At 40.9% G+C, this 25,196-nt stretch overlaps 1 protein-coding gene across 8 annotated transcripts in view; it reads left to right on the top strand.

Moving 5' to 3' along the window:
* UNC79 (unc-79 homolog, NALCN channel complex subunit) overlaps window positions 1-24,834 on the top strand; it is a 147,844-nt gene extending 123,010 nt beyond the window's left edge. For 7 of the 8 annotated variants that reach the window (XM_039537002.1, XM_039536999.1, XM_039536997.1 and 4 more), the window contains 8 exons: window positions 836-913; window positions 4,014-4,103; window positions 9,898-10,073; window positions 12,214-12,400; window positions 14,211-14,408; window positions 16,761-16,838; window positions 22,561-22,602; window positions 23,425-23,625. In XM_039537002.1, the coding sequence (XP_039392936.1) occupies window positions 836-913; window positions 4,014-4,103; window positions 9,898-10,073; window positions 12,214-12,400; window positions 14,211-14,408; window positions 16,761-16,838; window positions 22,561-22,602; window positions 23,425-23,625 (1,050 nt within the window). Of the gene's footprint in view, window positions 1-835; window positions 914-4,013; window positions 4,104-9,897; window positions 10,074-12,213; window positions 12,401-14,210; window positions 14,409-16,760; window positions 16,839-22,560; window positions 22,603-23,424 lie in introns of all 8 variants that reach the window. The other variant, XM_039536994.1, reaches the window with a different exon arrangement.
* The last annotated feature ends 362 nt before the right edge of the window (window positions 24,835-25,196 follow it).

The raw sequence follows: 25,196 nt of genomic DNA, 5'->3' as shown, positions 1-25,196 counted from the left end.
GTTTGTTAGGATAGTAAAAACTCTCTTGGGCCGGGATCTCATCATCTTGTCTGAAAAGTGTCTAGCACAGTGTTGGAGATATATAAAGAATAAACAACAACATTAAAAGGCCTGGTGTATGAATATTGTGGACATCAGTGGTTTTGGGGGCAGGGGAATTAAAAGTAAATGGAAGTGTAAACATGGAATCAAGAAAAACAAGGAAAAATTAAGCATGATAATGTTCAATGACAGCTGCTCTAGATTAACAAGAATTTATTGGGTTTGATTCAGGTATTAGTGGGTGAAATTCTATGGCCTGTGTTATGCAAGAAGTCAGACTAGATGATCATAATGGTCCATTCTGAATTTAAAATCTGTTAATATAATTCATCCTTAGTGTAACTCCAGTGATAGAGTTCTCCAATAGAGATTCATGAAAGTTGAATATTGCCCATTGATCCATCCTCCTTTACTCCTGAAATCAGTCACATTAAGAATGTGACATTGAGGTTATTTGGAGAAATGCAAAAGTGTCCTGTTGATTACAAATATATTTAGGTTTGATTGAAAATTTCCTATTTTATCTTATATTTTTCTTCAAACCATTAGTGCACAAATCAGCCTATATCTGTCAATTCATATACTTTAAAGTCAGTTTTTCTATCTGATGAATTAACTTGTTTATAACGGACAAACTTGCTTTTTAATAATGGCAGGAGCTCTTTTGTAGCCAAAAGCAAGTTGCCACAAAAGTCAACAAAAAGAGATCTGAGCTGAGTTTAATAAAATCATAAATTACTTTTTAATGTCTTCAGGCTCCTACAAATATAATTCATCTTTAATTTCTTATTAGTTTGTTTGTGCAGATGCTGGAACAAAACTAGCTGAGTCAACAATCTTGCATAAACAGATGATTGCATCTATGCCTGGAGTAAGTAGTGAACCACACTCCATCTCTTTGTTTCTGCTTTTTAAAAAATGATATCTCACACAGTTCTGATGTTCAGATTGTTTCATGGAAATGTCCTTTCTCTTACCTTTGTTTCTCTTCTGGCTTACCAGGGCATTGAAGATAGAAGCTTGGATGATTCATTTTTATAGAATGTTGAGAAAAATTTAAAGTAACACAACATGATCCTGCAGCCTCTACTTTATATGAGTAGTCCTTACTCACATGACAAGTCCCATTGATTTCAGTGGGGCTTCTCACTCAAGTAGGGGTTACCTTGCTAGTCTCCAGAAAACTGAATTGGAGAGCAGACCAACTGAATGCCCCAAAAGATGTCATAGGGGAGGGAGAGTTCAGACAATTACCCCCACTTTCCCAAAAGAAAGACACAGATAAAGAAGGAAGTTAAATAATCCTGATATCATTTATCATGCTGGGTGTAGCACAAATACCAGTAGATAGATAGGGTCTTGGGCCTGTCCTTAGTCATCCCAAGTCTGCTCCAGGATTTGCAGACTGCTTTTCTATGTGCAAGTCTCACCAGCTCTATAGATGGCCTAACGTCTTTTCTGTATCTAACTTCTGTGATTCTATGACTTTTAACTCCAAGCCACAATGATAATTAACGCCTCTCCTAACAGAAACTTTGAATTGTATTTTGATCAAAGTAGCCAGATTGCTCTTGATATAACAAGACATGGAATAAATTGATCACTGTAGAAGAACTAACAGAAGAGAAAGTTGTTCTGCTGTTTGAATGCAACATATTACTGCCAAAAGAAACTGAATACATAGTAGGAGAGAAGTCTCTTGCAATAGAGGTTTATTATTCAGGAGGTTTGAGCACAATGCCTTTTAGAATTCCATCACTCAGTTTAAAAGAACCAATGTGGAATCCTTAGTCCACAGAAACTGGATGGAGGACACTCTGACAGGGCTGCCAGTGACCTTCTTTTACTGTTTGTTATCCTGTCAAGAGAACTGACAGGCTTAGCATTTGAACAGGCAGGAAGTGTTATAGTTCAGCACCGTGTAGATTTATATTAACATAGAAAAATGATAAATACTTCGGTCAGCTGCTTAAATATAGAATTTGAGCAGATTCTCAAATTTCAGCAACTAAAACTCACGGCTGAATAGTTTTATGAACAAAAACAACACTGGCTGTTACTCATGCTCAGTAAAGGGTGATCAGTTCATAGAATCATAGAATCTCAGGGTTGGAAGGGACCTCAGGAGGTCATCTAGTCCAACCCCCTGCTCAAAGCAGGACCAACCCCAACTCAGTCATGTTTAGGATGTAGACCATTTACTAGAGGGGTCAAAGAGGAATATTCTTTCCCAATGTACAGTATTGCATTACAGGCCAGGTGCATTATGACTTCTTGTCTTCTTTTAAAGCTATAGGTATTGGCCACTCTTGGAAGCAAGATATGAGATTTGATAAAACAACGATGTCATGTAGTGCAGTAAGTGTATTGGACCCAGCATAATCCTGAATTTATAGAAGTTTGATTTTCAGAGGTGATGAGCAGCCACAGCTCCCACAGACTTCAGCTGAAATTGTGGGTGCTCACCACCCCTGAAAATCAACCCCTTGGATTCAGAGGATTCTGCCTTTGGAGTGAGGTGAATACTCCACCTGTCGTATGCACCTTCTCACAAAGCTGTTATGAAGAGCTTTCTGGTATGATCTATGTTTAGCTTGGTCATTTAATTCACTGCATTGCTCGGCATGTGCCTTGCAGATCTTTTACTAACTGAGGGCTAGACTGGCACCTGGCAGTGTGCCCTGAGTAAGGGGCCATGCACAACTGCACTTCCCGGGAACAGAGCCCAGGCCAAATTGTGACTCTATTACATTCTAGTTTGGTCCCTGCTCCCCGTTTGCTCTATGGGGGAGGGTAATGCAAGCTAGCCATTTTCCTGGTACAGATTTCTTCTCCCTGTATGCTGGCACAGCTGCTTACCCACCTGTGACTGAAATGCAGATCGCTCATGCAAGAGCATCGGGGGATGTTTTATACCCCCTAATTCCCCGGTGCTGCTGGTGTGTAGGCTGGCTCATGATTGAGCCTAGTGTGCCATCTGTCCTCTTCATTTAAATAGGAGTTGAAGGAAAGAAACTATCTTTATTGTGTCTATTTCCCTAAGGCTATTTGTAATTATGGAGGGGGGGGGTTGTTGCAGTTTCTTAAAAAAGAATCTTACAGTTTTGCTTTGTACAATTTGGGCTCCCAGAATTTTGCATGTTCCCAAAGTGTTGTGAAAACACTACTTTTGTTGCTACTCTGAAAACACATTTTTTAAACCCTACCTGTTGTGAAGTGTGATCTAAATTTAGCATGTTTTTGATTTTTTTTAAGTACATTTGAAATGGCAGCAAAGTGCTGATCTTTGGAGTACTTTGTCAATGAAAATATTCCACTAAGCTCTACTCGCAAAAATTGTGGTGCACACATTCATATCTGTTAACAAGTGAAAAGCATGAGAACAGTGATTAAAAACAAATTTTTCTGGTGCCATTTTCACTGGGAATTTGTGAGCAAGGAAGAATGACCATGTTCTTTACATAAGCTTCCTGAACTGGACTCGTTCATATGAACACAGAGCGTCTGTGCCTGTGGTTCTATTTCAGTTTCTTAGGGCTCAGTCCACCACTTTGCCTCAGAGGAGAGCTCAGCTGCTTGAAAAGTTGTGGGACTAGAGGCCTTATCCAGAGCCCACTGAAGCTGATAAAAAGGCTCCTGTTGACATCAGTGGACTTTGATTCAGGCTCCATGAAAAGTTCAAGGGAGTACACTGTACTAATATTCTTAAAAGGTCTTCACTTCACTTTTTATTACAGTCACTGATGAGAAATTCTGTGATGGATGAAGTAGGTACTGAGATTGGCTGCTTTTTGTATAATGGGGCAAACTACACTGCAAAGAAGACTCCCACGGAATATTTCAGATTAAACGGTGCACCACCGGAAGCAGCCAAGAAACATATTTTTTCAGTGAACATGAGGCAAATCCAGAAACCTGAATATGTCAAAAACCAGATGACTGAATTCAGTTCTTTTGTGTTTTTTTTTTAGTGTGGAACAGCAGCAATGGAGTGCATGAGGCAGTACGTTAATGACGTGCTGGATTTTATTGCCGATATGCATACCTTAACCAAATTAAAGGTGAGTACGTTACAGGGATATGTTGACCCAAATTGTATTTGCTAATTATGACTTTCATCCTTTCTGTAAATAGCACAGTTGGAGGCACCTATATGAAAATGACCAGCAGAGAGATTTCTGTTTTAAAGCTAGTGTTATCATAGGTTAGTCACTTCCTCAGGGAAAAACAAGAATGAGCTTATGGAAAGGGCTGAAGTTAGGATTGGATTTGAATATGCATAGCACACAAATAAAAACGCAGGTTTCATTTTTTGAAATGTGGCTGCTGATAAAATAATATTATACAAAGATTGCTTTGGAAGGGACAGTCAGGTTAAATAATCATATACAGAAATATTGAGTTCCGTATCCATGTTACTAATTCTGCTTTAATGGACCAATCCTGCATCCCTTATACACACACACACAGACATTACTTGTCTTTGTTAGGGAAGTATGATTTAACCATGTGTTATTAAAATTGTAATAATTTTAAAATTCCAGTTTTCTTTTCTGCATGTATGATGATGCATTTCACTCAGTTTGGACAATGGAAATAGACTAGTTAGTTTCGCTTTGGTTCCTAGTCAGTGTTGTTTTCGGATTCTTATACATTAGCCTGATGCTGCAATGTTTGGACAGCAAACATGCCAGAGAAATGTTTACATCAAAATACAATATTTTAATTTTAAAAAGCCCATAAAAACAGTTATACTATTACTAAGTTTTGTAAAATAAGTTATCATAACTACTAATTTATTTTTATTTATACAACTTAAATTGTAACATTGTCCCTCTAAACAAGTGTGAGTATAGTTTAGAGCTGAAAATACATGCACAGTGGTTGAAATTCACCTCTGAGCAGAGGGGAAGCACAGGTATATCAATAGCACTGCTTAAATACCTCCTACATCCTCAGAAATGGTGTTAAGTGGGATTGAAATGGTCTGTTGATCTAGTGCTGCTTCCCTGCACAGGAGTGGATTTCATCCAATTAGCACATAAAGTAAAGCAGGAGGGGGATGTAAGCAGGTCTTGCTACTTGTAACCCATACAAAGCTTGCAAGACAAATAGATGGTTTGGGAGTATGGAAGAGAGGTCATTCCAAAGTACAGAAGAGAGTCCAAAAGCTGTAAAAGATGCAGCCAATGCTAAAATCTGGCAAAAGGCCATTAGTGTTTGAACAACAGGAACTCAGTGATCCAAGGGGAAGTCCATCAGCAGAATCAGAAGTCACTCCATCACTGAACACAGGCAAATCAAACAGTTGCCAAATTGTATTTTTGTGATCTAAAGCTCAGTTAACAGATATAGTACAGCTAGTATTGCCTAATTCTAACTAGCAAGAAAACATATTCCCGTCATTCCCACATTGCACCCTGGGCTCTGACATACTACACATAGTTCTAGGGAGGCTCAGCTACTAATCTCCCACGTTCACTTCTAGCCTGTGCCTAAAGAGCTGTTGATTTGTTCCAATGCATTTTGCAGCACAGGTCAGTCTGTAGGGTGTGACGGAGCGATTCTGGCGGGACCCAACTGAGAGTGCCAAATCAGGACCAATTGCTTAAACAGGGCAGTCACAGCCCTAGGCTGGGGTTTTTCCACCTCTAAGGCAAACCAAACCAGCCAGACAAAAAGGACTTTGGTCTCACCCCACTGGCTAACCACAAGTCACACAAGCAATTTCCTTAGACACTCCAGTCTCCCAGCATCACCACCAGTGCACTCGTCCTGGGGATGAATGGTTATGAAAACCAACACCCCAATAAAAGAAAAAGGTTCCCTCGATCCCAAAGGACCAAGCCCCAGACCCAGGTCAATATACACATCAGATCTTACCCACAAATCACGCTGTTGCCAATCCTTTAGAATCTAAAGGTTTATTTACAAAGGGAAAAAGGTAGAGAAGAGAGGTAGAATTGGTTAAATGCAATCAATTACATACAGTAATGGCAAAGTTCTTAGTTCAGGCTTGCAGCAGTGCTGGAGTAAACTGCAGGTTTAGATTAAGTCTCTGGAATACATCCCCCACCGGGATGGGTCGTTCAGTCCCCTGTGTAAAGCTTCAGTTTGTAGCAAAGTCCCTCCAGAGGTCAGAAGCAGGATTGAAGACAAGATGGAGATGAGGCATTAGGCTTATATAGACTTTTCCAGGTGTAAGAATCCCTTTGTCTTCACTGTGGAATTTTACAGCAAAAATATGGAGTCTGGAGTCACATGGGCCAGTCCCTGCATACTTTGCTGAGTCACAAGGCGTGTCTGCCTTCTCTCCATGGGTCCATTGTGTCCTTAATGGTCCTTAATGGGCCATCAAATAGGCTAGGCAGAGCTAACACCAGCTTGTCTGGGAGGCTAGCCAACATTCATAACTTCAACTAAAAATGATACAGACATACAGACAGCATAATTATAACCAGCAACCTGGAACCTGGTCTTAGACACCTTATATGACCCCCTTTACTTAGGATTTGGTGCCACTACAGGACCTTGGTTGCAACCCATGTTCTATATGGTCCCCATTTATATCAATAACGTCACATAGGGGATACTGAAAGGCTGCACAGCAAACACCGGCTCCCCTGGAGATAGATGAGTGTGCTGCTTCTCTTATAGGCCAAGCTTTGGAATGTGTCAGTCTTTTTCTGAAAAGTAGTGGCAGTGCACTAGATCGCCTCGTGCTACCAGTTCATCTTTTATCTTCACACAAACATCTTCTTGCAGGGAGAGAGTGTCAGCCACACAAACGAGGAGGAATCCTGAGTAAAACCTGAAAAAATGCTTCTGTTGACACCCACAAGAAATTTTTTTAAGAGAGAAAAATCTTTGCTTCCAGTGCCTGCCCTATTGAATGTCTGTCTTGAACCCTATTCAGAAATGCTCCAGTAGGGGAAGCTGCTTTTTTCCTCTTTTGCACTGGAGTAGTAATCCACTCTAAAGCGTGAACTAATTCATCATTTTCAACTGAACTGAATTCCCAGCCCACTCTAATTTTTCCCTGTTAAAAAATTATTCACACATTCTGAATTACTTTCCAAATATACTGAAAAATGAATCAGTGGTGAAACTAAGAGACTCATCCTGTACACTTATCCCACAGAAAACATGAATTTGATTGAAACCATAAATGGAAACCATATCTTTGTAAATGTATTCAGATGACCTCTCTCATCTGTGAAATATTCCTAAAAAGAGCTCTCTTTCTTGCATACTTTTTTTTTAATTCCCCCTTCTTCCCTTTTCTTTTCCCATTTTACTAAATTGTTGCTATCTCTTTAAGGCTCCAATCATGGAAAAGCTCACACTTGGTGAGGCAACTCCCATCCTTTCATGTATTTACACCTGCTCCTGTATTTTCCACTCCATGCATCCGATGAAGTGGGTTCTAGCCCACGAAAGCTTATGCCCAAATAAATGTGTTAGTCTCTAAGGTACCACAAGGACTCCTCGTTGTTCTTGAAAATGCATCACTCCAGGGCTGGAGCAGCCAGGGAAAAAAACTAGTGGGTGCTTAGCACCCACCACCAGCCAGCTCCCTCCCTCCCCGCCAGCACCTCCTGTCCTCTGGTGGCCCCGCCGATCAACTCCTTCCCCTCCCTCCCAGTGCCTTCCGCCTGCCGCGATCAGTTGTTCCACAGCGTGCAGGAGGTGCTGGGGGAGGGGTGAGAGGAACGGGGATGGGGTGCGCTGGGGGAGGGGGCGGAACTGGGCAGGAAGAGATGGGGCAGGTATGGGGGCTTGGGAGAAGGGGTGCGGTGGGTGTGGGGGCAGGGCCTGGGGTGGAGCGGGGGCAGGAAGAAGCAGGGTGGGGGTGCAGGTTTGGAGGAAGGGATTAGGTGGGGATGAGGTCTGGGGCGGAGCAGGAGGTTGAGCACCTGGGGCCTGGAGGAAGCTGGTGCCTGTGGTTGTGTTGGTCCCAGGATATTAGAGGGACAGGACAGGTGAGGTAAAAGGTCCAATAAAACATATTACTTCACCCAACTTGTCTCTCTGATATCCTGGGACTAATATGGCTACATCAACACTGCAAACAACAATGGGAAGACATGGAATTTTTCCATCTGAAATGGAAACTCCACTATATGAAGAAAAAGGAAGAAAAACTTAACAGTGACACCTACTTTCTGAGCAAATGCAAGAAACAAAACAACTTTCCCAGAGGTCTCACCATCTATAGCCCTCTGACCACTACATATAACAGAAGTTGGTCCAGTAAAAGATATTACCACCTCATGCACCTTGACTTGCTTAAATTACACAGCTGCATAAGTCTTTGCAGAATCTAAAAGTTCTTCATGTTTATTGTTGGTCTTTGTATAGCAAGCGATGGACCTGAAAAAACCAAACCAAACCAAAAACCCTACAAATGTTCAGTCAGAGTTTTAAACAAGTCCACATCATCCATGTTCATGCCCATTCATACTCATTTTACATGAATGTTCATATTGACTGGGTTTCACTAATGCAAATGTCCCTGGAAAGTGGATTTTAAGTTTGTCCACATTGTATATTTGCTTTCTACAAGTATTCCCTCCAGAGGCCTGTTGGTCAGAGTTACACTAGCCAATCCAGGTGATGGGAACAATATCATGTGACTTATATGACCAATCACAACCTAGGAGCACAACTTGATTTGGGATGTCAAATTGTGAATAACAAGGCTTTGAGTTTAAAAGGGGGAAATTGTTCATCAGCTAATGAATAAATCTAAGGAAAGCACTGTTTGCAGAAATTCAATGAACAGAAAAAGAGGTAAAGTTTGCTGAATAAATATTTAGTTAAAAGTTGTTAGTTTAGCTCTAATAAAGTGTTTTGTTAGACATTAATTGTGTATTTCTTTCTCAGCCTTGTATTAGTAACTAGTGCATTATATTGGACTTGCACATGATAACTTCTCAGCATAGCCATAGTCTCATTTATCGTCTGTGTTCAGTTATTTATGGTCTTTGTTTTCTCTTGGAATAAGATGTAAATTTCTAGAAAGTCAGAAAAGCTGAATTTATAAATTTCACTATCTGGACATAAGCAAAAGATCGATCGATCATCTATCTATCCATCCATCCATCCATCCTCCCTCATCTGTGCTGGAAGATTTTGCACTTCTGAAACAGGAGTTCAGTTAAATGATTTCATTTGGTAGAACTAAAATTACTGAGGCCAGATCCTCAGCTGATGAAAATCAGCATAGGTCCATTGACTTCCATGCCATTATAGCAATTTATTCCATCTGATGATATGGCCTCTGTTGTGCAAAGGACAGTTTGTCCCTTTAAGCAAACCATACACCAATTGACACTGCCATCATGTGCAATAGCAATAGACAATTCAGAGTTAGCACATTTGGGAACATGGAGGAATTTCAAGAAGCACCAATTAAGCATTACAGCTTACAACAGTGTTTTATAAAATACGTTTTCAGGGATAAGCATATGCCACTCAATAGATACAACACTGCCCTCAGATTTTCAGGGCCTAAATGTCCTCACAATAAATGAGCCATGCAAAATGGTCTCTCACCCACTGAAGAGGCAAAATATTGTATTTGCCTGGGTAAAGCTGGTAATTTCTTGTGCAAATTGTATTATCGTGTGAAAAGATTGAGTCCTTTGATGTGCAATTAAATAAATTGAGTATGCAAAAGCTAGTTTGCATACGTAGTTGCAGGGTTTGCTGATAGAAAGGATGCATGCACATGTTGCCTAACTCTTTCTTTGTATGGGTGATTGAAGGTGAACAGACAATGTGTGAGAATTTGCATAAAGTGGATCTAGTGCAATACCCTACTGGATAGAAAATCAGATCTTTACTTTGCAGAGTCACATGAAGACGTGTTCGCAGCCGCTGCATGAAGACACATTTGGTGGACATCTCAAAGTTGGTTTAGCTCAGATTGCAGCTATGGAAATTACACGAGGAAATCACAGAGATAATAAAGCTGTGATTCGTTACTTGCCGTGGCTGTATCATCCTCCTTCTGCAATGCAACAGGGGTAAGAGCACTTTCGTCCCCAAAAGAAGAGCAATGAGGCAGAAATTCCCACAATAATTCTGGGGTTCTTGCCAGATTAAAGGGAATGCAGTTAGTGATGCCAGTGGGTGTGATTTGATGATGGATGTTGAAACAAAGATAATTCAAGGTTAAATGTTTGAACAACCCCAACTTTATGACTCAGTAGTATTGCATCATGGTCTCAGATGGATCCATGATGTAACTTCATTGGCTTCAGTGAGGTTACATGAGGGATGAATTTGAATAAGGATTTTAGAATATGAGTTCATAGTAAAACAGAATGAAAGTGTTAGATCAGTTCTGGTTGTAAACCTAGCTATATAGGGCCAGCTCCTGACTATTTACTCATGGCAGTTTGCCTGTGTAAGGAGTTAATGTAATAATAAGGTAATAATTGGAGATATACCAATCTCCTAGAACTGGAAGGGACCTTGAAAGGTCATCAAGTCCAGCCCCTGCCTTCACTAGCAGGACCAATTTTTGCCCCAGATCCCTAAGTGGCCCCCTCAAGGATTGAACTCACAACCCTGGGTTTAGCAGGCCAATGCTCAAACCACTGAGCTATCCCTCCCAATGGACCCAGGTGACTGGGTCCATTCGGAAGGTGATCTGTTAAAAAAAGACTTCACAATAGGTGGGGTTTGTTGGATTTAATCTGTGAAGCTGTACATATACTCTAATTTAAATACATGCTTAACCCTCCCCAGTCAAGGTAAATGTGAGAGATCCTGACCTATAGTATTTCTGTGTGGCTGCGGGTTGTGTAGGATAATGGGAAATGATGGAGGTGCGGGTGAAGAGAACTAAGCCTTGTTTTATAATTATTTTTCATAGAGAGAAAGGATGGCCATGTGGTTAAGACACTCGCCATAGCCTCAGCAGATTTGGATTCAATTCCTGGCTCTAATACAGATTCCCCTATGGGAGCTCAGCAAGTCACTTTGGGCCTGATTTTTCAAGGTATTTAGGTGCCTAAAGGTGCAGATAGGCACCTAGTGGGAGTTGGGCACCTAGATATTTATGAGAATCGCACTAGGCACCTATCTGCATCTTTAGGCATCTAACACCTTGAAAAATCTGGCCCCCAGTCCTGTGAACACTTATGTATATGTGCTTAATATTAAGTATGTCTATGTGTGTTTGCAGCATTGGGATTATCATCTCCCTGGGCTTCAGTTCGCCATGTGTAAAATGAGGCTAATATGTCCTGAAGTGAGGATAATTAATGTTTGTGAAACCCCAGGTCCGAGGTGCTGAGCACCATAGAAAAGCCAATGAATAAAATAAATGTATTATCGTTATGCCTCATTGGTGTTTTGAATCACTGATGATATTAAATTAATAATGAAAAAAGGCAGTGAGAGGTCTGCTAAGCAATGGCTTTCTGACCTGAAATCAGTTTCTTTTCAGTGCCTATGAATTCAGATGAGTAAGTAATCTAAATTCCAGGCTTTGTGAAAGCAAGGGATCTTGGATTGAGATGAAACCCAATGGAAATTATTGTTACTCTTGTGTTACACTAACACTTAGATGCTCCAGCGAAGATCAGGATCTCATTGTGCTAGGTGTTGTATGATCTTTTAATTAGAGACAGTCCCTGCCCCAAAGAACTTACAAACTAAATGGACAAAGACAGACAAAAGGTGGGAGAAAGGAAGTGTGATTAACCTTATTTTACTGCTGGGGAAGTGAGATCCCGAGACATCCAGTGACTTGCCTGTGGTCACACAGGAAGTCTCTGGCAGAGCTGGGAACTGAATCTGGATCTCATGAATCACTGCCCAGTGCCATAACCATAGTCTTTAATATACAAAGGAATCATGATATAAAGCTCCTTTGATAATTTATATCCAAATAATCACTGTGTGTGGCTCTGAGTTTGCTACATGAGCCTTGTGCAGAATCTCAGCTTTGCAAGGACAGAACAAGTGCTGCTAGGCATGTTAGTGCCATGCCAGGTCAGCCAATCTACACGCGGCTCTTCCTGGCATTCCCACAAGCTATCCAAATGATTTAGACTCTAGCAAGCACAGGCAACATTTTGCAAACATGTGGGATTTTCAGTTAATGAGAGATAGCGAAGTTTACATGCATTGTAAAAATCAGTTGTTCTCTGACAGGCCCAAAGAATTCATCGAATGTGTATCTCATATTCGTTTACTCTCCTGGTTACTTCTGGGGTCTCTGACACACAATGTCGTCTGTCCGAATTTTCCCTCGTCTTGCATGCCAATTCCTCTGGATGCTGGCTCCCACATTGCAGACCACCTTATTGTTATCCTGATTGGGTTTCCAGAGCAATCAAAGGTAAGGGATTCCTTGGGTTTAAGATGATACACCCTATGCAATGCCATTAGTATTGCAAACACTTAACCAGTTGTGTTTTTTTTCAGGGAGGTGAAATGCATCTTACAACTTTTCCTCCTCTGGATATTATAAAAGCAACTTCATGTTAATGCCTTATTTAAAGTGGCTTAAACTCCCAGATGGTACCCCTTGTACAAGTAAAATATTCCAGCAGTATTGTTTGAATGTTTTAAAATTACACTGCCCACTTTCTTGTTCAATAATGGTCCCACCATACTAAAATGAAAACTGCCCAAACTTAGCAGGCTGCTGTATTCATAAGATATAGGAAATTGGAAGCATAGTAAAAAACTTATGATTATAATTCAGAAAAGAAACCCCAAACCTGCCCAGTCTTTCTTAAGGTAATTGCCCCAGTAGACACAGAAAACCAGTGATAAATTCACTAAAAATCAGCCTGCTAGAGATGTTTTATTGTCTGAGAGCATCACTGTCTAGTGGTCTGAGCACAGGAGTGGGAGATGGGAATTCCTGAGTCCTAAGCCTACCTCTCTCAGCTCCACATTGACTCTCCCTGTAGCGAGTGACTATTCTATTCTATTCTATTCTATTCAAATAAGACTTGCTAACCTCCATCACAGAGGTAGTGTGAGGATTAAAAAAGACTTAATATTTGCAAACAGAGATGGGCTCAAGCCCAGCTTGATTTGTCAAGTGCTTTGAAGATGAACAGTGCACATTGTTGCAAATCGTAAACCATTTATGACAATAATTAACATAGATGCAGCAGGCGCTATGTGTTTATTAAATACTAAATAGGAATTTATTAACTACAGAAGTAGAATGATCACATGCTTGTCTAGTACTTGGCCTCCCCTCACCCATTCAAGACTGATGCTTCCCATTAATTCCTTCTAGCTCTTTTTGCTCTTTCAAATACCTCCCTCCAGTTACCAAGCAACCCTGGCAGTGTTTGATGCAGTCATACTGGCATTGGTCATGAATCACTGTTGCGCTTTTAAACTGAGAAAACATCTATGACCTGAATTACAGTAGAACATTTCTTTTATAATGAACTAGTGACATGTCTAGGAGCCGTGACAGTTCTTTGGTGTGTCTGTCAGAAATCACTACCTCTAACATTTATTGTTAAAGGGTCATGCTCAGGTGCATCTGTAAAACTACACAGCGAACCTTGCAAAGTTCCCATTATGGGGCTGTACCATGGAGGTGTTTTGGGGCCATTATATTCTGGTAAGATGGAACTAGGTTGCAGATCAAAAGAAGTTGATGTAAAATGATTTATTTTGTGTGAATACATGTTTCCTTGGGAAACTCTCACTCCCACTGACTTGGGGAGTAGAATGTTTAAGGTCATGAGTCATAAGGCCCTTCTACAGGCCTCCCATTGATGGCAATGGGAGTTTTACCTCAGTGAGGTCAGCAGGATTGGTTCCCAAGGACAAAGTGGTCTTCACACTCTGACCCTTACTTTAATACCCCTTAGTGCATCTGCACAGGTAAGGGCCTGTATGTGCAGATCTGTTTGCAGGATCGGGCTCTTAGGCTGTAAATATAAACATGTTCTTTCAACATGCATGAGCTGTTATCAGATGCCTTTCACTTACTGCATCCTAACGAGAGAAACACTTTGGTAGTTGTGGATTTGATCAGGGAGTACCTGATGGGGGAGAATTCCTTGGGGGATTTAATTTGATGGAGGTTTATGTTAATGGGGGATACTTTGATGAGGAATGTACTTTATACTATTTCAAGAAAACCCTTTTTCTTCTTGTTACTCTTTCCACAGACATCAGTGCTGCACATGTGTTCCCTCTTCCATGCATTTATATTTGCTCAGCTCTGGACAGTGTATTGTGAACAAACAGCAGTAGCTCCTACGGTCCAAAATCAAAATGAGTTTAGCTTTACGGCCATCCTTACAGCTCTGGAGTTCTGGAGCCGAGTGACACCTAGTATCATACAGCTTATGGCACATAACAAAGTGGTGAGTCAGATACTGTATACAGATTTGTTTATTACAGATTTATATAAAGCCAAACCTTCTAGGTTTAAAGTTTAAAACTGAATACATGGGACTATGCATAATTTTGTGAAGCAGTTGTGCTATTTTTGGAAGTGCAGTATATGTTACCTTTGAGAGTTCAAAGGGGAAGATAACTAGTAATAATTTTACCCTGTGGGGATCTGAACAAGGATCTTAGTGCTAGTCAGTTCTATTGGATCGCAGTGCTGTTCAGTGTTAGAGCTCCTGACTTTGCATAGCAAAAGTGATCACATACTTCAGAAGGGTTCTGTAAATATTTGTTTGAGTTTTTACCCTGTGATCCATCTGTTCCGTCAAAACAGCTCAAATGATCAATACTGAACTTTCACAGTTAACTGGTTGCAAAGAAGTTATTGAGCAAGCATAATCCACAGAGATCATTCAGCAAATAGTTTTGAGTAATGAATGATTTGAGAAGACCGCAGTCTGTTCATAGACATTTCACAAACAGAAAATGAGCCAAATTTGTTCAATTAGTTATTTGTTACGAATTATTCATCCAGTTCCACTGCTTAGCATGCAGGTGCAGGATGTAGGTGCAGTTCACTAAGGACCCAGTGCTATGCAAATTGCCCAGTGCCTCCTGATATGTGCTGAGTGCTCTAAACTCCTATTGACTTCCATTGCTGAGTGCCTCAGAGGTTCAGGCCCTAAAGCATGCACAGTGCTAGAATAATAGCTTTCTCTGTTTGCATGCTCAGGGTTGACAGCTTGCTTAAGATGGGCAAGGTACATAGCAGTCTTGTCTCTCACTTGCCAGACTCGTCATGAGCTTCTGGTTCTACTAATGTGATGGATATTCTCCGTTAGCTGAAATGGTAATTGTTGGCTTTGGCTCTGAGGGTTCTGATTCTAGGCCCAAGACAAAGAGATTCCTCACATATAGCCAGGTCCTTTAAGCATGTAGCTCTCAACATTTTCTAGAATGTGGGCCACCTATTTATGCAGAGACTGCTTTGTGGAGCACCTCCCTGCTCACGTATGATCATGTAGACCACCTCCCATTCCCCCTATGTTTGGGCATTTTCCATTTCATTTGCAGTCACATGGACTGCAGTTGGAATATTGTTGTGCCAACTACAGCAATTGTTTACATTAAAGTCACATTAGGCAAGTACTTAATATAGGTATAGCTGTCCTTTAATGTGATTTTAACTTCTGGAAATGTGGAGAAGCCTGGGTGACCAGCCCGCGTCAATGGGCTACTAGTTAAGTGCTCTGTGACCCACTTGTAGTCCACTGAACACAGTTTGGGAACTGCTGCTGTAAGCCTGGAACTCCTAGTGAAGTCAACTGGAATTCTGCGTGACCTCTATCTCTGACTAGCCTAAATCTAAGGGGAAAGGTGTGGGACTGGGAACCCCTGAGTTTTAATCTCATTTCTAACAATGACTCATTCTGTGGCCCTTGGCACAAGTTATTAAACTCTTTGCCTTGACTACCTGCTCTGTAAAATGTGGATTATACTTATTCTCACAGGGGTATTTTGAAGTTCAATTAGTTAGTGTTTGTAAAGCTCTTCGAAGAAGACAAGCAATACTGAAAAGCTAAATTTATTGTTATATAGGGGAATCCATGCATGTTCAGACAGGCACTGCAAATACTCACAGCTATCTCAAGATATTTGTCTTGTTGTACCTGTGCATTTACAGAACATAAAACATAAAATGCTGTTTACTACCAAAAAGCTAATATTTGCATATGCCGTATTTCATGCTATAAAATCCAAGAATTATATATTCATGGCCCCCTGCCAATTCAGAACAAGAAATCACCTTCAGATGGAAAAAATAAAATCTGATCTTTGTTAATTTTAAAAGGAATTCAGTAAATAAAAATACCAATTTCTGACTCAGTGATTGACGAGAACTACCCAACAGGGACATGTAGAAGGAACAATGACTGAGAGAAAGAAAACTGAAGACAGTTTGTCTTGGTGTGCAATAGGAGGTAAACAAAATATATAGAGCACTCTAACAGATAGGTGCTGCTGCATCAGAGAAAGACTTAGTAAATAGAAATGTCCCCCATGTCATCATGTGATATTTAACCTGAAATGTCAGTGGTTACAAAACATACAGCTTATGTCCCAGTGTAGCTGCCAAGAAAATGGAGTGAGACTGTCCCTAGGGACTGTTGGCTGTGTGTGGGGCCATGCATCCGACGAAGTGGGTATTCACCCACGAAAGCTCATGCTCCAATATGTCTGTTAGTCTTTAAGGTGCCACAGGACTCTTTGTTGTGTTCACAATATTATTACACTGGATATTTATTTAATATTTTTTCTTTCAGATGGTGGAAATGGTGTGTCTACATGTGATTAGTTTAATGGAGGCTCTACAAGAATGCAATTCCACTATCTTTGTCAAGGTATGTGAATCACATGTTGTGAATACTTCTTTAAGGATTTGTAGGGACCTTTTTTCCCACCAGATTTCCTAGAAGGGGAAACTAGAAGGGGCTGAGGTTAAAGGGCAGTGTGGGAATTTACAACATTAAAAGAGTAAAATCCCTAACATAGAGGCACAGACGAAAACGCTGAGCCCAAACTGCCCTTGAATTTTGACTTTGTATCTTATTTACTCCTAGTTTCTAGAACAGAATGAACCCAAAGTCTGCATTCAGATACCCCTGAACTTTGCAAGGAGCAGGATTCAAAATCTGGATTTTAAGTTTCCATTTTGGACCAATCTCTAATTCCTAACAATGTTGGTGTCACACAGCTTCCTTTGCAGATCACGGTTATGTCCTGGCACTCAAATTCTTTCAGGGAGATAACACAAGACTTGTGCCTGAATAACGTCTGGTTTTATTAAATGCCTGTGTGTGTTTCTTCCTTAACTGAATATAATTAGATGGTGAATCATATTCTTTTAGGGAAGCACCATAGGCTATTCACCAGTCCAGGGCTAAGTCCTGCTTGCCTTGCTTGTGCAAAACTCCTTTGGAAATCAGTGGCCTGCAGCATTTGGTCCAAAGTTTAAACAACGCAGTATTTTCCCCCTTGTGGATGACCACAGTGTTCCCTGCATTGATCTGAGTAAAACAAGCCAAACCAAAGAAGAAATGAAAAGAATTGGGGTGGTCACACAGGCTAAGTCAAGTCTTCTAGCATTATAGATGCTTTCCCACTTAGGCCTCTGGATAGCTGGTTTTCAGATGAAATAACAGCAAGCAAAGCAGTCCTTAGTCCTAGAAGTCTAGATGAATTTTGTTCCTTTGTATTTTGAGCTGTTGCTCGAATGCAATGCAAGCCACTGTGTGTTGTTCTTTTCTAGCCTCTTAGGGTATGTCTACACTGCAACGTAAGTGCAAGGTTAATGGGACTGTAGTCATCTGACCCATGTTAGGGAACCCTGGGCTTGACCTTACGTTAAGACTTTTTTCTAACCTGTGTTGAAACCTAGAGCTCTGGTGTCCATATTGCAGTGCACAGACCCAAGTGAAAGTAACCATATCCCAGACTCCCTAGCATCCCCTCCCATCCCCCCAAAATGTGGCTGCTCTAGCACTAGGACCATGATGCACTGTGGGAAAACTCTACTGCCCTCCCTGCACGTTACCAGAAAGCAGCTCACTTTGCCAAAGACTTGATCTGTTCACTCTCCATTGCAAACCCAGGAGGCTCTCTGAATGTGTGCTTGCAGATTGGTGATCATGAGAGACTGGGTTAACGCTGAGCTGCTGCCATTTACAAAGGGGGCATGGCTTCCATTTTCAATACAGTGGATTGTTGGGATAAGAGAGTACTACGGCCATTGTCCCATGGAATTGTGAGATATGTCTGGCCGACTCCCAGGTCCTGAGTCAAGCGTGGCTGCATCTACACTGCAAAGCAACAGGGCTCAGACCCTGGGTCCTGGCTTAACTTGAGCTTGGACCCTCCAACCATCCAGGGTCCTGGGACCCTAGGTCCAAAAGCTGGGTTAGCACAATTGCAGTGTAGACGCAAGAGGGGGTTAGACTTGAGCCCGGGTTCAAGCACAGACTTATGTTGCAGTGTAGACATACCATTAGTGTCCAGCAGTAACACAATAGCTAAAATTGAAAGGCAATCCCCCTGTTACCATGCCTTCTTTAAAATTAATGGCTGATAGAGTTATACTGTTGTAGTATTGTGGAGAGCTACTTAAACATTCCCTGCATGATGATATCAATCAAAGAATGAAATTTCTGAAAAGATTTCAGACATACTCTCTCACTGCCTCACTTCATGTATTTCCCTTCAGTAAATAGGGTGTTTTGACCCTTTCTAGGCAAGGGTGACATTTGAATGAGATAACGTTTCACTTCCTAATGGATGACTGAGCATGAGGCAGATTGGTTTGAAAAGATTCAGGTTCTATTAGCAAATGTTAAAATTCAGATTTATAATAAGGTAAAGAGCTCAGTTCAGTACCTCAGCTCTGCAGGCCGGGGCCCTAAAAGTGGGCAAGGCTGTCCCAGGATGGAACATGGACAGGGTTCCCAGGACATGGACTGATTCAGCACCTATGAATCAGGATCTTATGAAGCCCAGGGTGGATTTTAAAGCTGCCTTCCCACCCAAAGAAAAGGCGAACCTGGCACAAATTCTGCAGTAAATTCCCAAGCAAAAAGTATGTACAATGGAGTTAAGACTGAGAGTATGTGTCAGTAATTTATAGTAAAATACACTAAGGGATGTTGTAATTATTGCAAAAACAAGCATGATAAATCTAGGAAATTCGAGATAAGCTTAAAAGAAATCCAAGTATGTTAAGGTTTGGAAATGCATAGGGCAACCAGACAACCTTAACTCTCCCCTGCAGTGACATCATGCATTAACCATATGTTTATAATTAAGGCTTTTTCGTGTTTAAAGTCCCAGATTAGTTTAAATCGATTTGTAGAAACACAGTATTTTGCATTGTGTTAGTGTTCAATCTCTACTTTAAAAGTAAGTTCTGTAATTGTGGGGAGGATATGCTGTATTTTAAAAACATTCCAAAGAGATTGAATCCCTGCTTTAAGTTCAGAGCTCAGCTTTAACTATGGAGCCATGACTTGCACCTCCATAATTTATAGCAGTGGTTTTCAAGCTGTGGGCCGCAGACCCTTAAGGGTCTGCTGACCATGTCTAAGATTTGCAAAGGAGGCCACATCTCCATTTGAAATTTTTTAGGGGTCCACAAATGAAAAATGGTTGAAAACCATTGAGTTACAAACAAGAAATTTACCCCAAATCAGCTTTGAAACTGGTTGCAGAGAAGACTTGAATCTTCACGGCCCTAACCTACATGAAGAGCTGCAAAGATAACAGCTCTCTGATTGCTGGCTGATTGTTGTTTTTTATTATGTTTCAGATAATGTAGAAAATCTTGTATTGCCGTGACCTTGTTGGTAATTAAATGTAGGGGACAGAATATATTTTATGTTTCAAAGCACCTGTCCTTTATGTAGATGTAAGCCTTTCAAACAAAAATAAGTTATCACTAAAGAATGGTGAGGAGGAGAGAGTGGAGTGAAAAATCTTATTTTTTTATTCAGTTTCAGCACATTCTTAATATCCTTTTCCTGAGCTTTCTGCATTGTGCAAATCAGATCACCACCACCAACCCCACCCCTTCTTAGCACAGTGGTTGCCACTAATCCCTGCACACTTACTGTCTTCATTAATTAAGTTTATTGCTGTATTTCTTATTCTAAATAGGGAATCAGATGTGATTAAAATGTTCAAGAAGGCCACTGTACAACTTCATCACAGCAGACACAGGAAAAATGTGTAATTGTAATGATCACCACAACGGGGAGTCAAGAGGGTCATACGTTGCCAGGTGGATTATGGGAAGTGTGTTTACTTGGATGCTGACCTGGTGGGGAACCTTATTAGGAATGAGATGTGGGGAGGGTAAAGCCAGGGAAAGTAGAGCAAGATAGGGGACTGCAGATCCTCCTAAACTAAAAGCAGAGGAGGAATTTTCTTTCATCTCACTGGCAGGGAGCAGCACTTTCTCTCAACTCCCCTTCCTCTTTGACTGGTATGGTGAGAGTTCCACGTCCTGATTTCATCTACGTTTAGCCATTGGTGTTACGTTCCCCACCCACTTGTGCTGTGTATGCTTCCCCCTGGGATAGAGCTGCTCCGTTTTATTGTCAGATAGCATTTTTTGGCTGGATCTTTAAGCCATATTCCCCCTTTTGGAGAAAAGCCTGATTGGGAGATGGAAAGAAAAAAATCCAAGAGTTCCAACTCAATTTCTTCCACCTCCACCTAGCTAGGTGACAGTGCGAGGAGTGGGAGGATTTGCTCTCCTCTAACACCCCCACCAAGGGAGAGGGTTCAGTCCTCCTAAATTTTGTGTGGAACTTGGGGTACATAAGAGATCCTGTGTTTCTGCACAGCTTTCCGACCAGCTTCCCTTCCCCTTTAGCAGGAAACATTCTGCCCCTGGCTAGTTCCATAGGAGCAGCATGAACCCCTGATCAGACTTCCAGTGGTAAGTCTGTGAGGTTAGCAGGGGGAGCATGCCATGGAATGTGGGTGCTCTTTTAGCTGTCCTATTTCTGCCTCTCAAAAACCCCACATAGACCTGAGTCATCAGAGCTCCAGTGGAGGAGCTTTTGCAAGGTCCCAGGGAAGGAGATTACAGAGCTAATGCTCCCCTATTCTCTGGCTGGGTTCCATCTGTTTTGGCATCCATCTGCCTGCAGAAGCAGAGGATTGAATATGGTTCTTTATTTGGTGGACCAAGTAATCAGTACTGACAGAGCTACATATGATCCACTAGCAAAACAGCACTAAAATTTATGTTATGCAGCCAGACAAACAATTAGCATTCTTTAAACAGGGGGAATGGTGCTTTATCTAATGCTGTCAATACTGATTAGGTTTAACCTACAATTCTCAGTAGCATAATTGGTAAATTGCAAATTCTGATGCCATTTGGAGAAGCATTTCAGAACAATATGCCCAGTGGTTAAATTAATATTGGAGAGCATGGATAGAAATGGTTTCTGTAGGCTTGTCATGTAAAGTTATTCTCAAATAAAAGTTCTGTTAAGAGATATAGCTAGAAACAAATATCAGCTCTTGGATTATGGATTCCCAGATCCCTCCTTGCCTCCCCATCTCTGTTGGTGTCTGGAGTATGACCACACGAAGCCCTGGTCCTGCAGTTGCTCTGAAGATAGAGTGCCCAGGGAAGTCAATGGGAGTTCTGAGTGCAGATTGATGATGCGCTGTCCTGGAGAAAAGAAATCCAGGCATAGGTCAGAGCCTAAGAGTTACTTTTTCATCCTGATGAGTGAGCCTTCTATCTCTTGGGAGAAGGGTGCACGGAGGGCTCCTTTTAGGACAATGCACAGACATCAGTTGGAGATGAGGGATTACGACATGGCAAGGCAAGGGTGAGGCTGGAAGATCCACTGCTACATAGGTTCACCCATCCCTCCCATGGAGGGCTGCAGTAAGAGCTGCACAGCAACTCCACAGCTGCTTGGCATACTGAAGGGAAAATTCCTTTTCCACTGCCCCAGCACTAAGATACCCAACTCGCTGTCTGCAATACGTGCTATATGGTGAAAGGAGGTCTTGGGCCTAAATTAGATGTGTGAGTATAGCATGGATGCCTGCGATGGTTGACCTGTAAAACAGTGGTCAGTGATCAGAATATAAAATGTTCTGCATCATCATGAACTTCTGCCTCAATCCTTTTCACTCTTCAACATCTGCAGCAGTGTGCACCTTTTTGTGCAATGCTTGGACCGCATTCATTCCAATACCTGCTCACCTGGGCATTAAGAAAACACCTCCAGGGAAATATTCCTTTTAATGGATTTTTATTTTAAACTATCAACATTGCCTTAAAATAGTACCAGTAATTGCTCCTTATTGTAAAGTAGGATACAAATGATCAAAGCTGGCTTCTTAACCTCTGAATGCCACATGTCCAGCGTGCCCATCTTTTACAGAGACATTTCCATATTTATGGATGAGCCCTTTCAGCATGTGTCACCATCCATTCAAAGGGCTAAATGAGTTGGACATACCCTGCTCTGACTCACTGTAACTGGAACAGATTCATAGGCCCATATAGTAAACTAACAAAACATTTGTTGTCTCTTCGTACAGCTAATACCCATGTGGTTGCCAATGATTCAGTCAAATCTAAAGGTAAGTTATTTTCTCTTGTTCTTTCATGCTTGTTGGTATTTCTGTTCTGTGCTTTGTCTGAATGTACTCTAGAAATAAGACTCATGCTCCCAACATTCTGACAATAGATCATAAAAACTCCATATTATTTTTTCAACATACATCTTGTTATAATATGCAAACTGCTTGGTATTTGGGGATAATCAGTTGCTCAGCATTGAATATGCCAAATATGAATGGGTAGAGGCATCATTTAGGACAGTAGTTCTCAACCTTTTCTGTACTGAGACACTGCGCCACCCATGACTTACATATAACTAACTAGGATCTAGATGGGAAGCCCTCCCAACTCCCATCTAATGAGCTAAGCAAAGCAGGGTGGTCATAGCCCCCTGACATCGATCCACAGGTTGAGAACCCCTGATTCAGGGAGTGGCTTTCAGTTCTGCAGCACCTGATGTTGACCTGCTGTGGTCTGCTGGTTGGATGATAATAGTGCTAAGTGGCCTTGTTTGTGACAGAAATGAGGATGAGGTGTACCAGTGGGTCCTGTCAGTCAAGAGTGGATGGGAATAAAGGCTGTGCAGAAAGCTCCACTATAAAGTTGCTGTTGAGAATGTAGTGATTTGAGGGATGCTGGCCTGAAATCAATGCCTCTTGTGACAACATCTTTGTCGGTGGTTGGAGATGAGGTAGAATGAGACCTGGATGGAGGGGGTGGGGCATGCAGAGGGACTCCTCCCCTCCCAAAATCAGCTCCTGGCAAAAAAATCTTACATAATCCCGATTTAATGTATGTATTAAATAAAAGAGAGAAACTCAACCTTCTGCTGGTTTTAATAGCATTTATCTGCTGGACTCCAACTGCGCCTTCAAGCCATTCAGAATAACGTGAACCACTACAGCCTGAGGATGTTACAAGGGTCAGGACAAATGAACAATAGCTCATCCGCACTCCGCAAATGGCTACAGTGTACCCAGTTTAAAATGGCTCAAGTGGAAATTCAGTCATCTGAAGCTGCATCTCAGTTTTATCCTTTATGAATTATGTAAATTGTTCCAAATCCTCACTTTTGGTCTAGCAATAAAAGGGTTAAAGCTATACGATAAAAGCCCATTTTTGTATATATTAGTACTTTATCTCTGCTTTTTAGCCTAGGACAATTGTGCGAAAGCTTAAGCAGGGCAAAGCTAAGAGCCTGATCCTGCCAATCCGTAATCACACATATAAATTATTGCTCACACGAGCAGGCCCAGTGAAGTCATTGAGATTGCTCTCAAGAATGTTTGCAGGGTCGGGCTCTATCTTTCATGCTAAACATATCTCTAATCATTGAAATATTTGATTCTGAAATGGTTCTTTATATTATTTTTGAAACAAAAACAAAAATCATTTTTCTTTAATTAACTTCTTTTTTAAAAAATGAGACTAGTGCGTATTCACCGACGTGTGAAAGTGCTATGTTGCTATTTTGGATGATAACCAAAAAAAAAAGGGTGGTGGTGCTTTGGGATCCTTTCTACAGCTTTTTCTTTAAACTCACAGTTGGCGAGGCAATAAAATTTGTCACTGTAAAACAGTTATGTTACAGTGAGGCTTTTTGTCATTATGTTCTGGAAAAACAGCAGCTTGGGAGGAGCATTATTACAAAGCACACTTAGAAATGAGGTTGTTAAACTGTGCCAGTTCGTCTTTTTGTTTAATGTTTACCACACCTATCAAGTATGGTTTATTATTTTTTGAAAAAGTTACTTTTCACTTCATTGATTTTTGTGCTGTACTTTCCTGTAAGCTTCATGGAAACCTCTTTAGTTGTGTGAATACTTTATTTTAGTCTTATGTGAATATTTGTATACAGTGCAATTAAAAATGTACAGCCCAATTCTGCTCTTTTTCATGTCTAGGGAAGTTTTACCATAGAGTTCAGTAGGAGCAGGTTTGGTCCTGAACTTTTGCATTATGATGATGATAAATTATAGCTATGGCATAAAATTGCATAGAAAGTTTGTTTAATAACAAATTAATTTTAACAGCATTAAAGGACTGAGCCAAAGCCCATTTAAGTCAATGGAAAGACTTTCACTGTCTTCAGTGGCTTTTGGTGAATTCCTAAAAAGACCAGAATTTATCACCTTGTGTAATTAATATTTAATTCTGTTGATTCATAAATTATATCTCTCATATTTATTACTGTAATGCACTGACTAGAATACTAATAAATAAACATGTAAGCTGTATATTAAAATCCTATTAAAAACATACCCTTTACTACCACTCTCAGCATTAATGTGTTTTTCCCCAGCTCCTTTGGAGGGGGAGAGAGGTCCTGAAAATAATTGCTTGAGTAAAGATTTTATTTCTTTTTCTCCTATTAGCCTTGCAGAACCAACACAGTTGAGAGAGAGAGATCTAGATTCGGTTCCCTCATAGATTCATAGAGTTTAAGACCAGAAGGGACGAGGATATCATCTAGTCTGACCTCCTGTATATCACAAGCCATTACATTTCACCCCCCGTAACTTGTGTTTGGGTAAAGACTATCTTCCAGAAAGGTATCCAGTGTTGATTTTAAAACATCAAGAGATGGTAGACTGTTCCAGTGGTTAATCATGCC

The sequence above is a fragment of the Mauremys reevesii genome, linkage group 4, assembly GCF_016161935.1.
Source record: "Mauremys reevesii isolate NIE-2019 linkage group 4, ASM1616193v1, whole genome shotgun sequence".
Lineage (NCBI taxonomy): Eukaryota > Metazoa > Chordata > Testudines > Geoemydidae > Mauremys > Mauremys reevesii.
The sequence above is the reverse complement of the archived record's forward strand: the minus strand, read 5'-3'. Positions and strand labels throughout refer to the sequence as shown.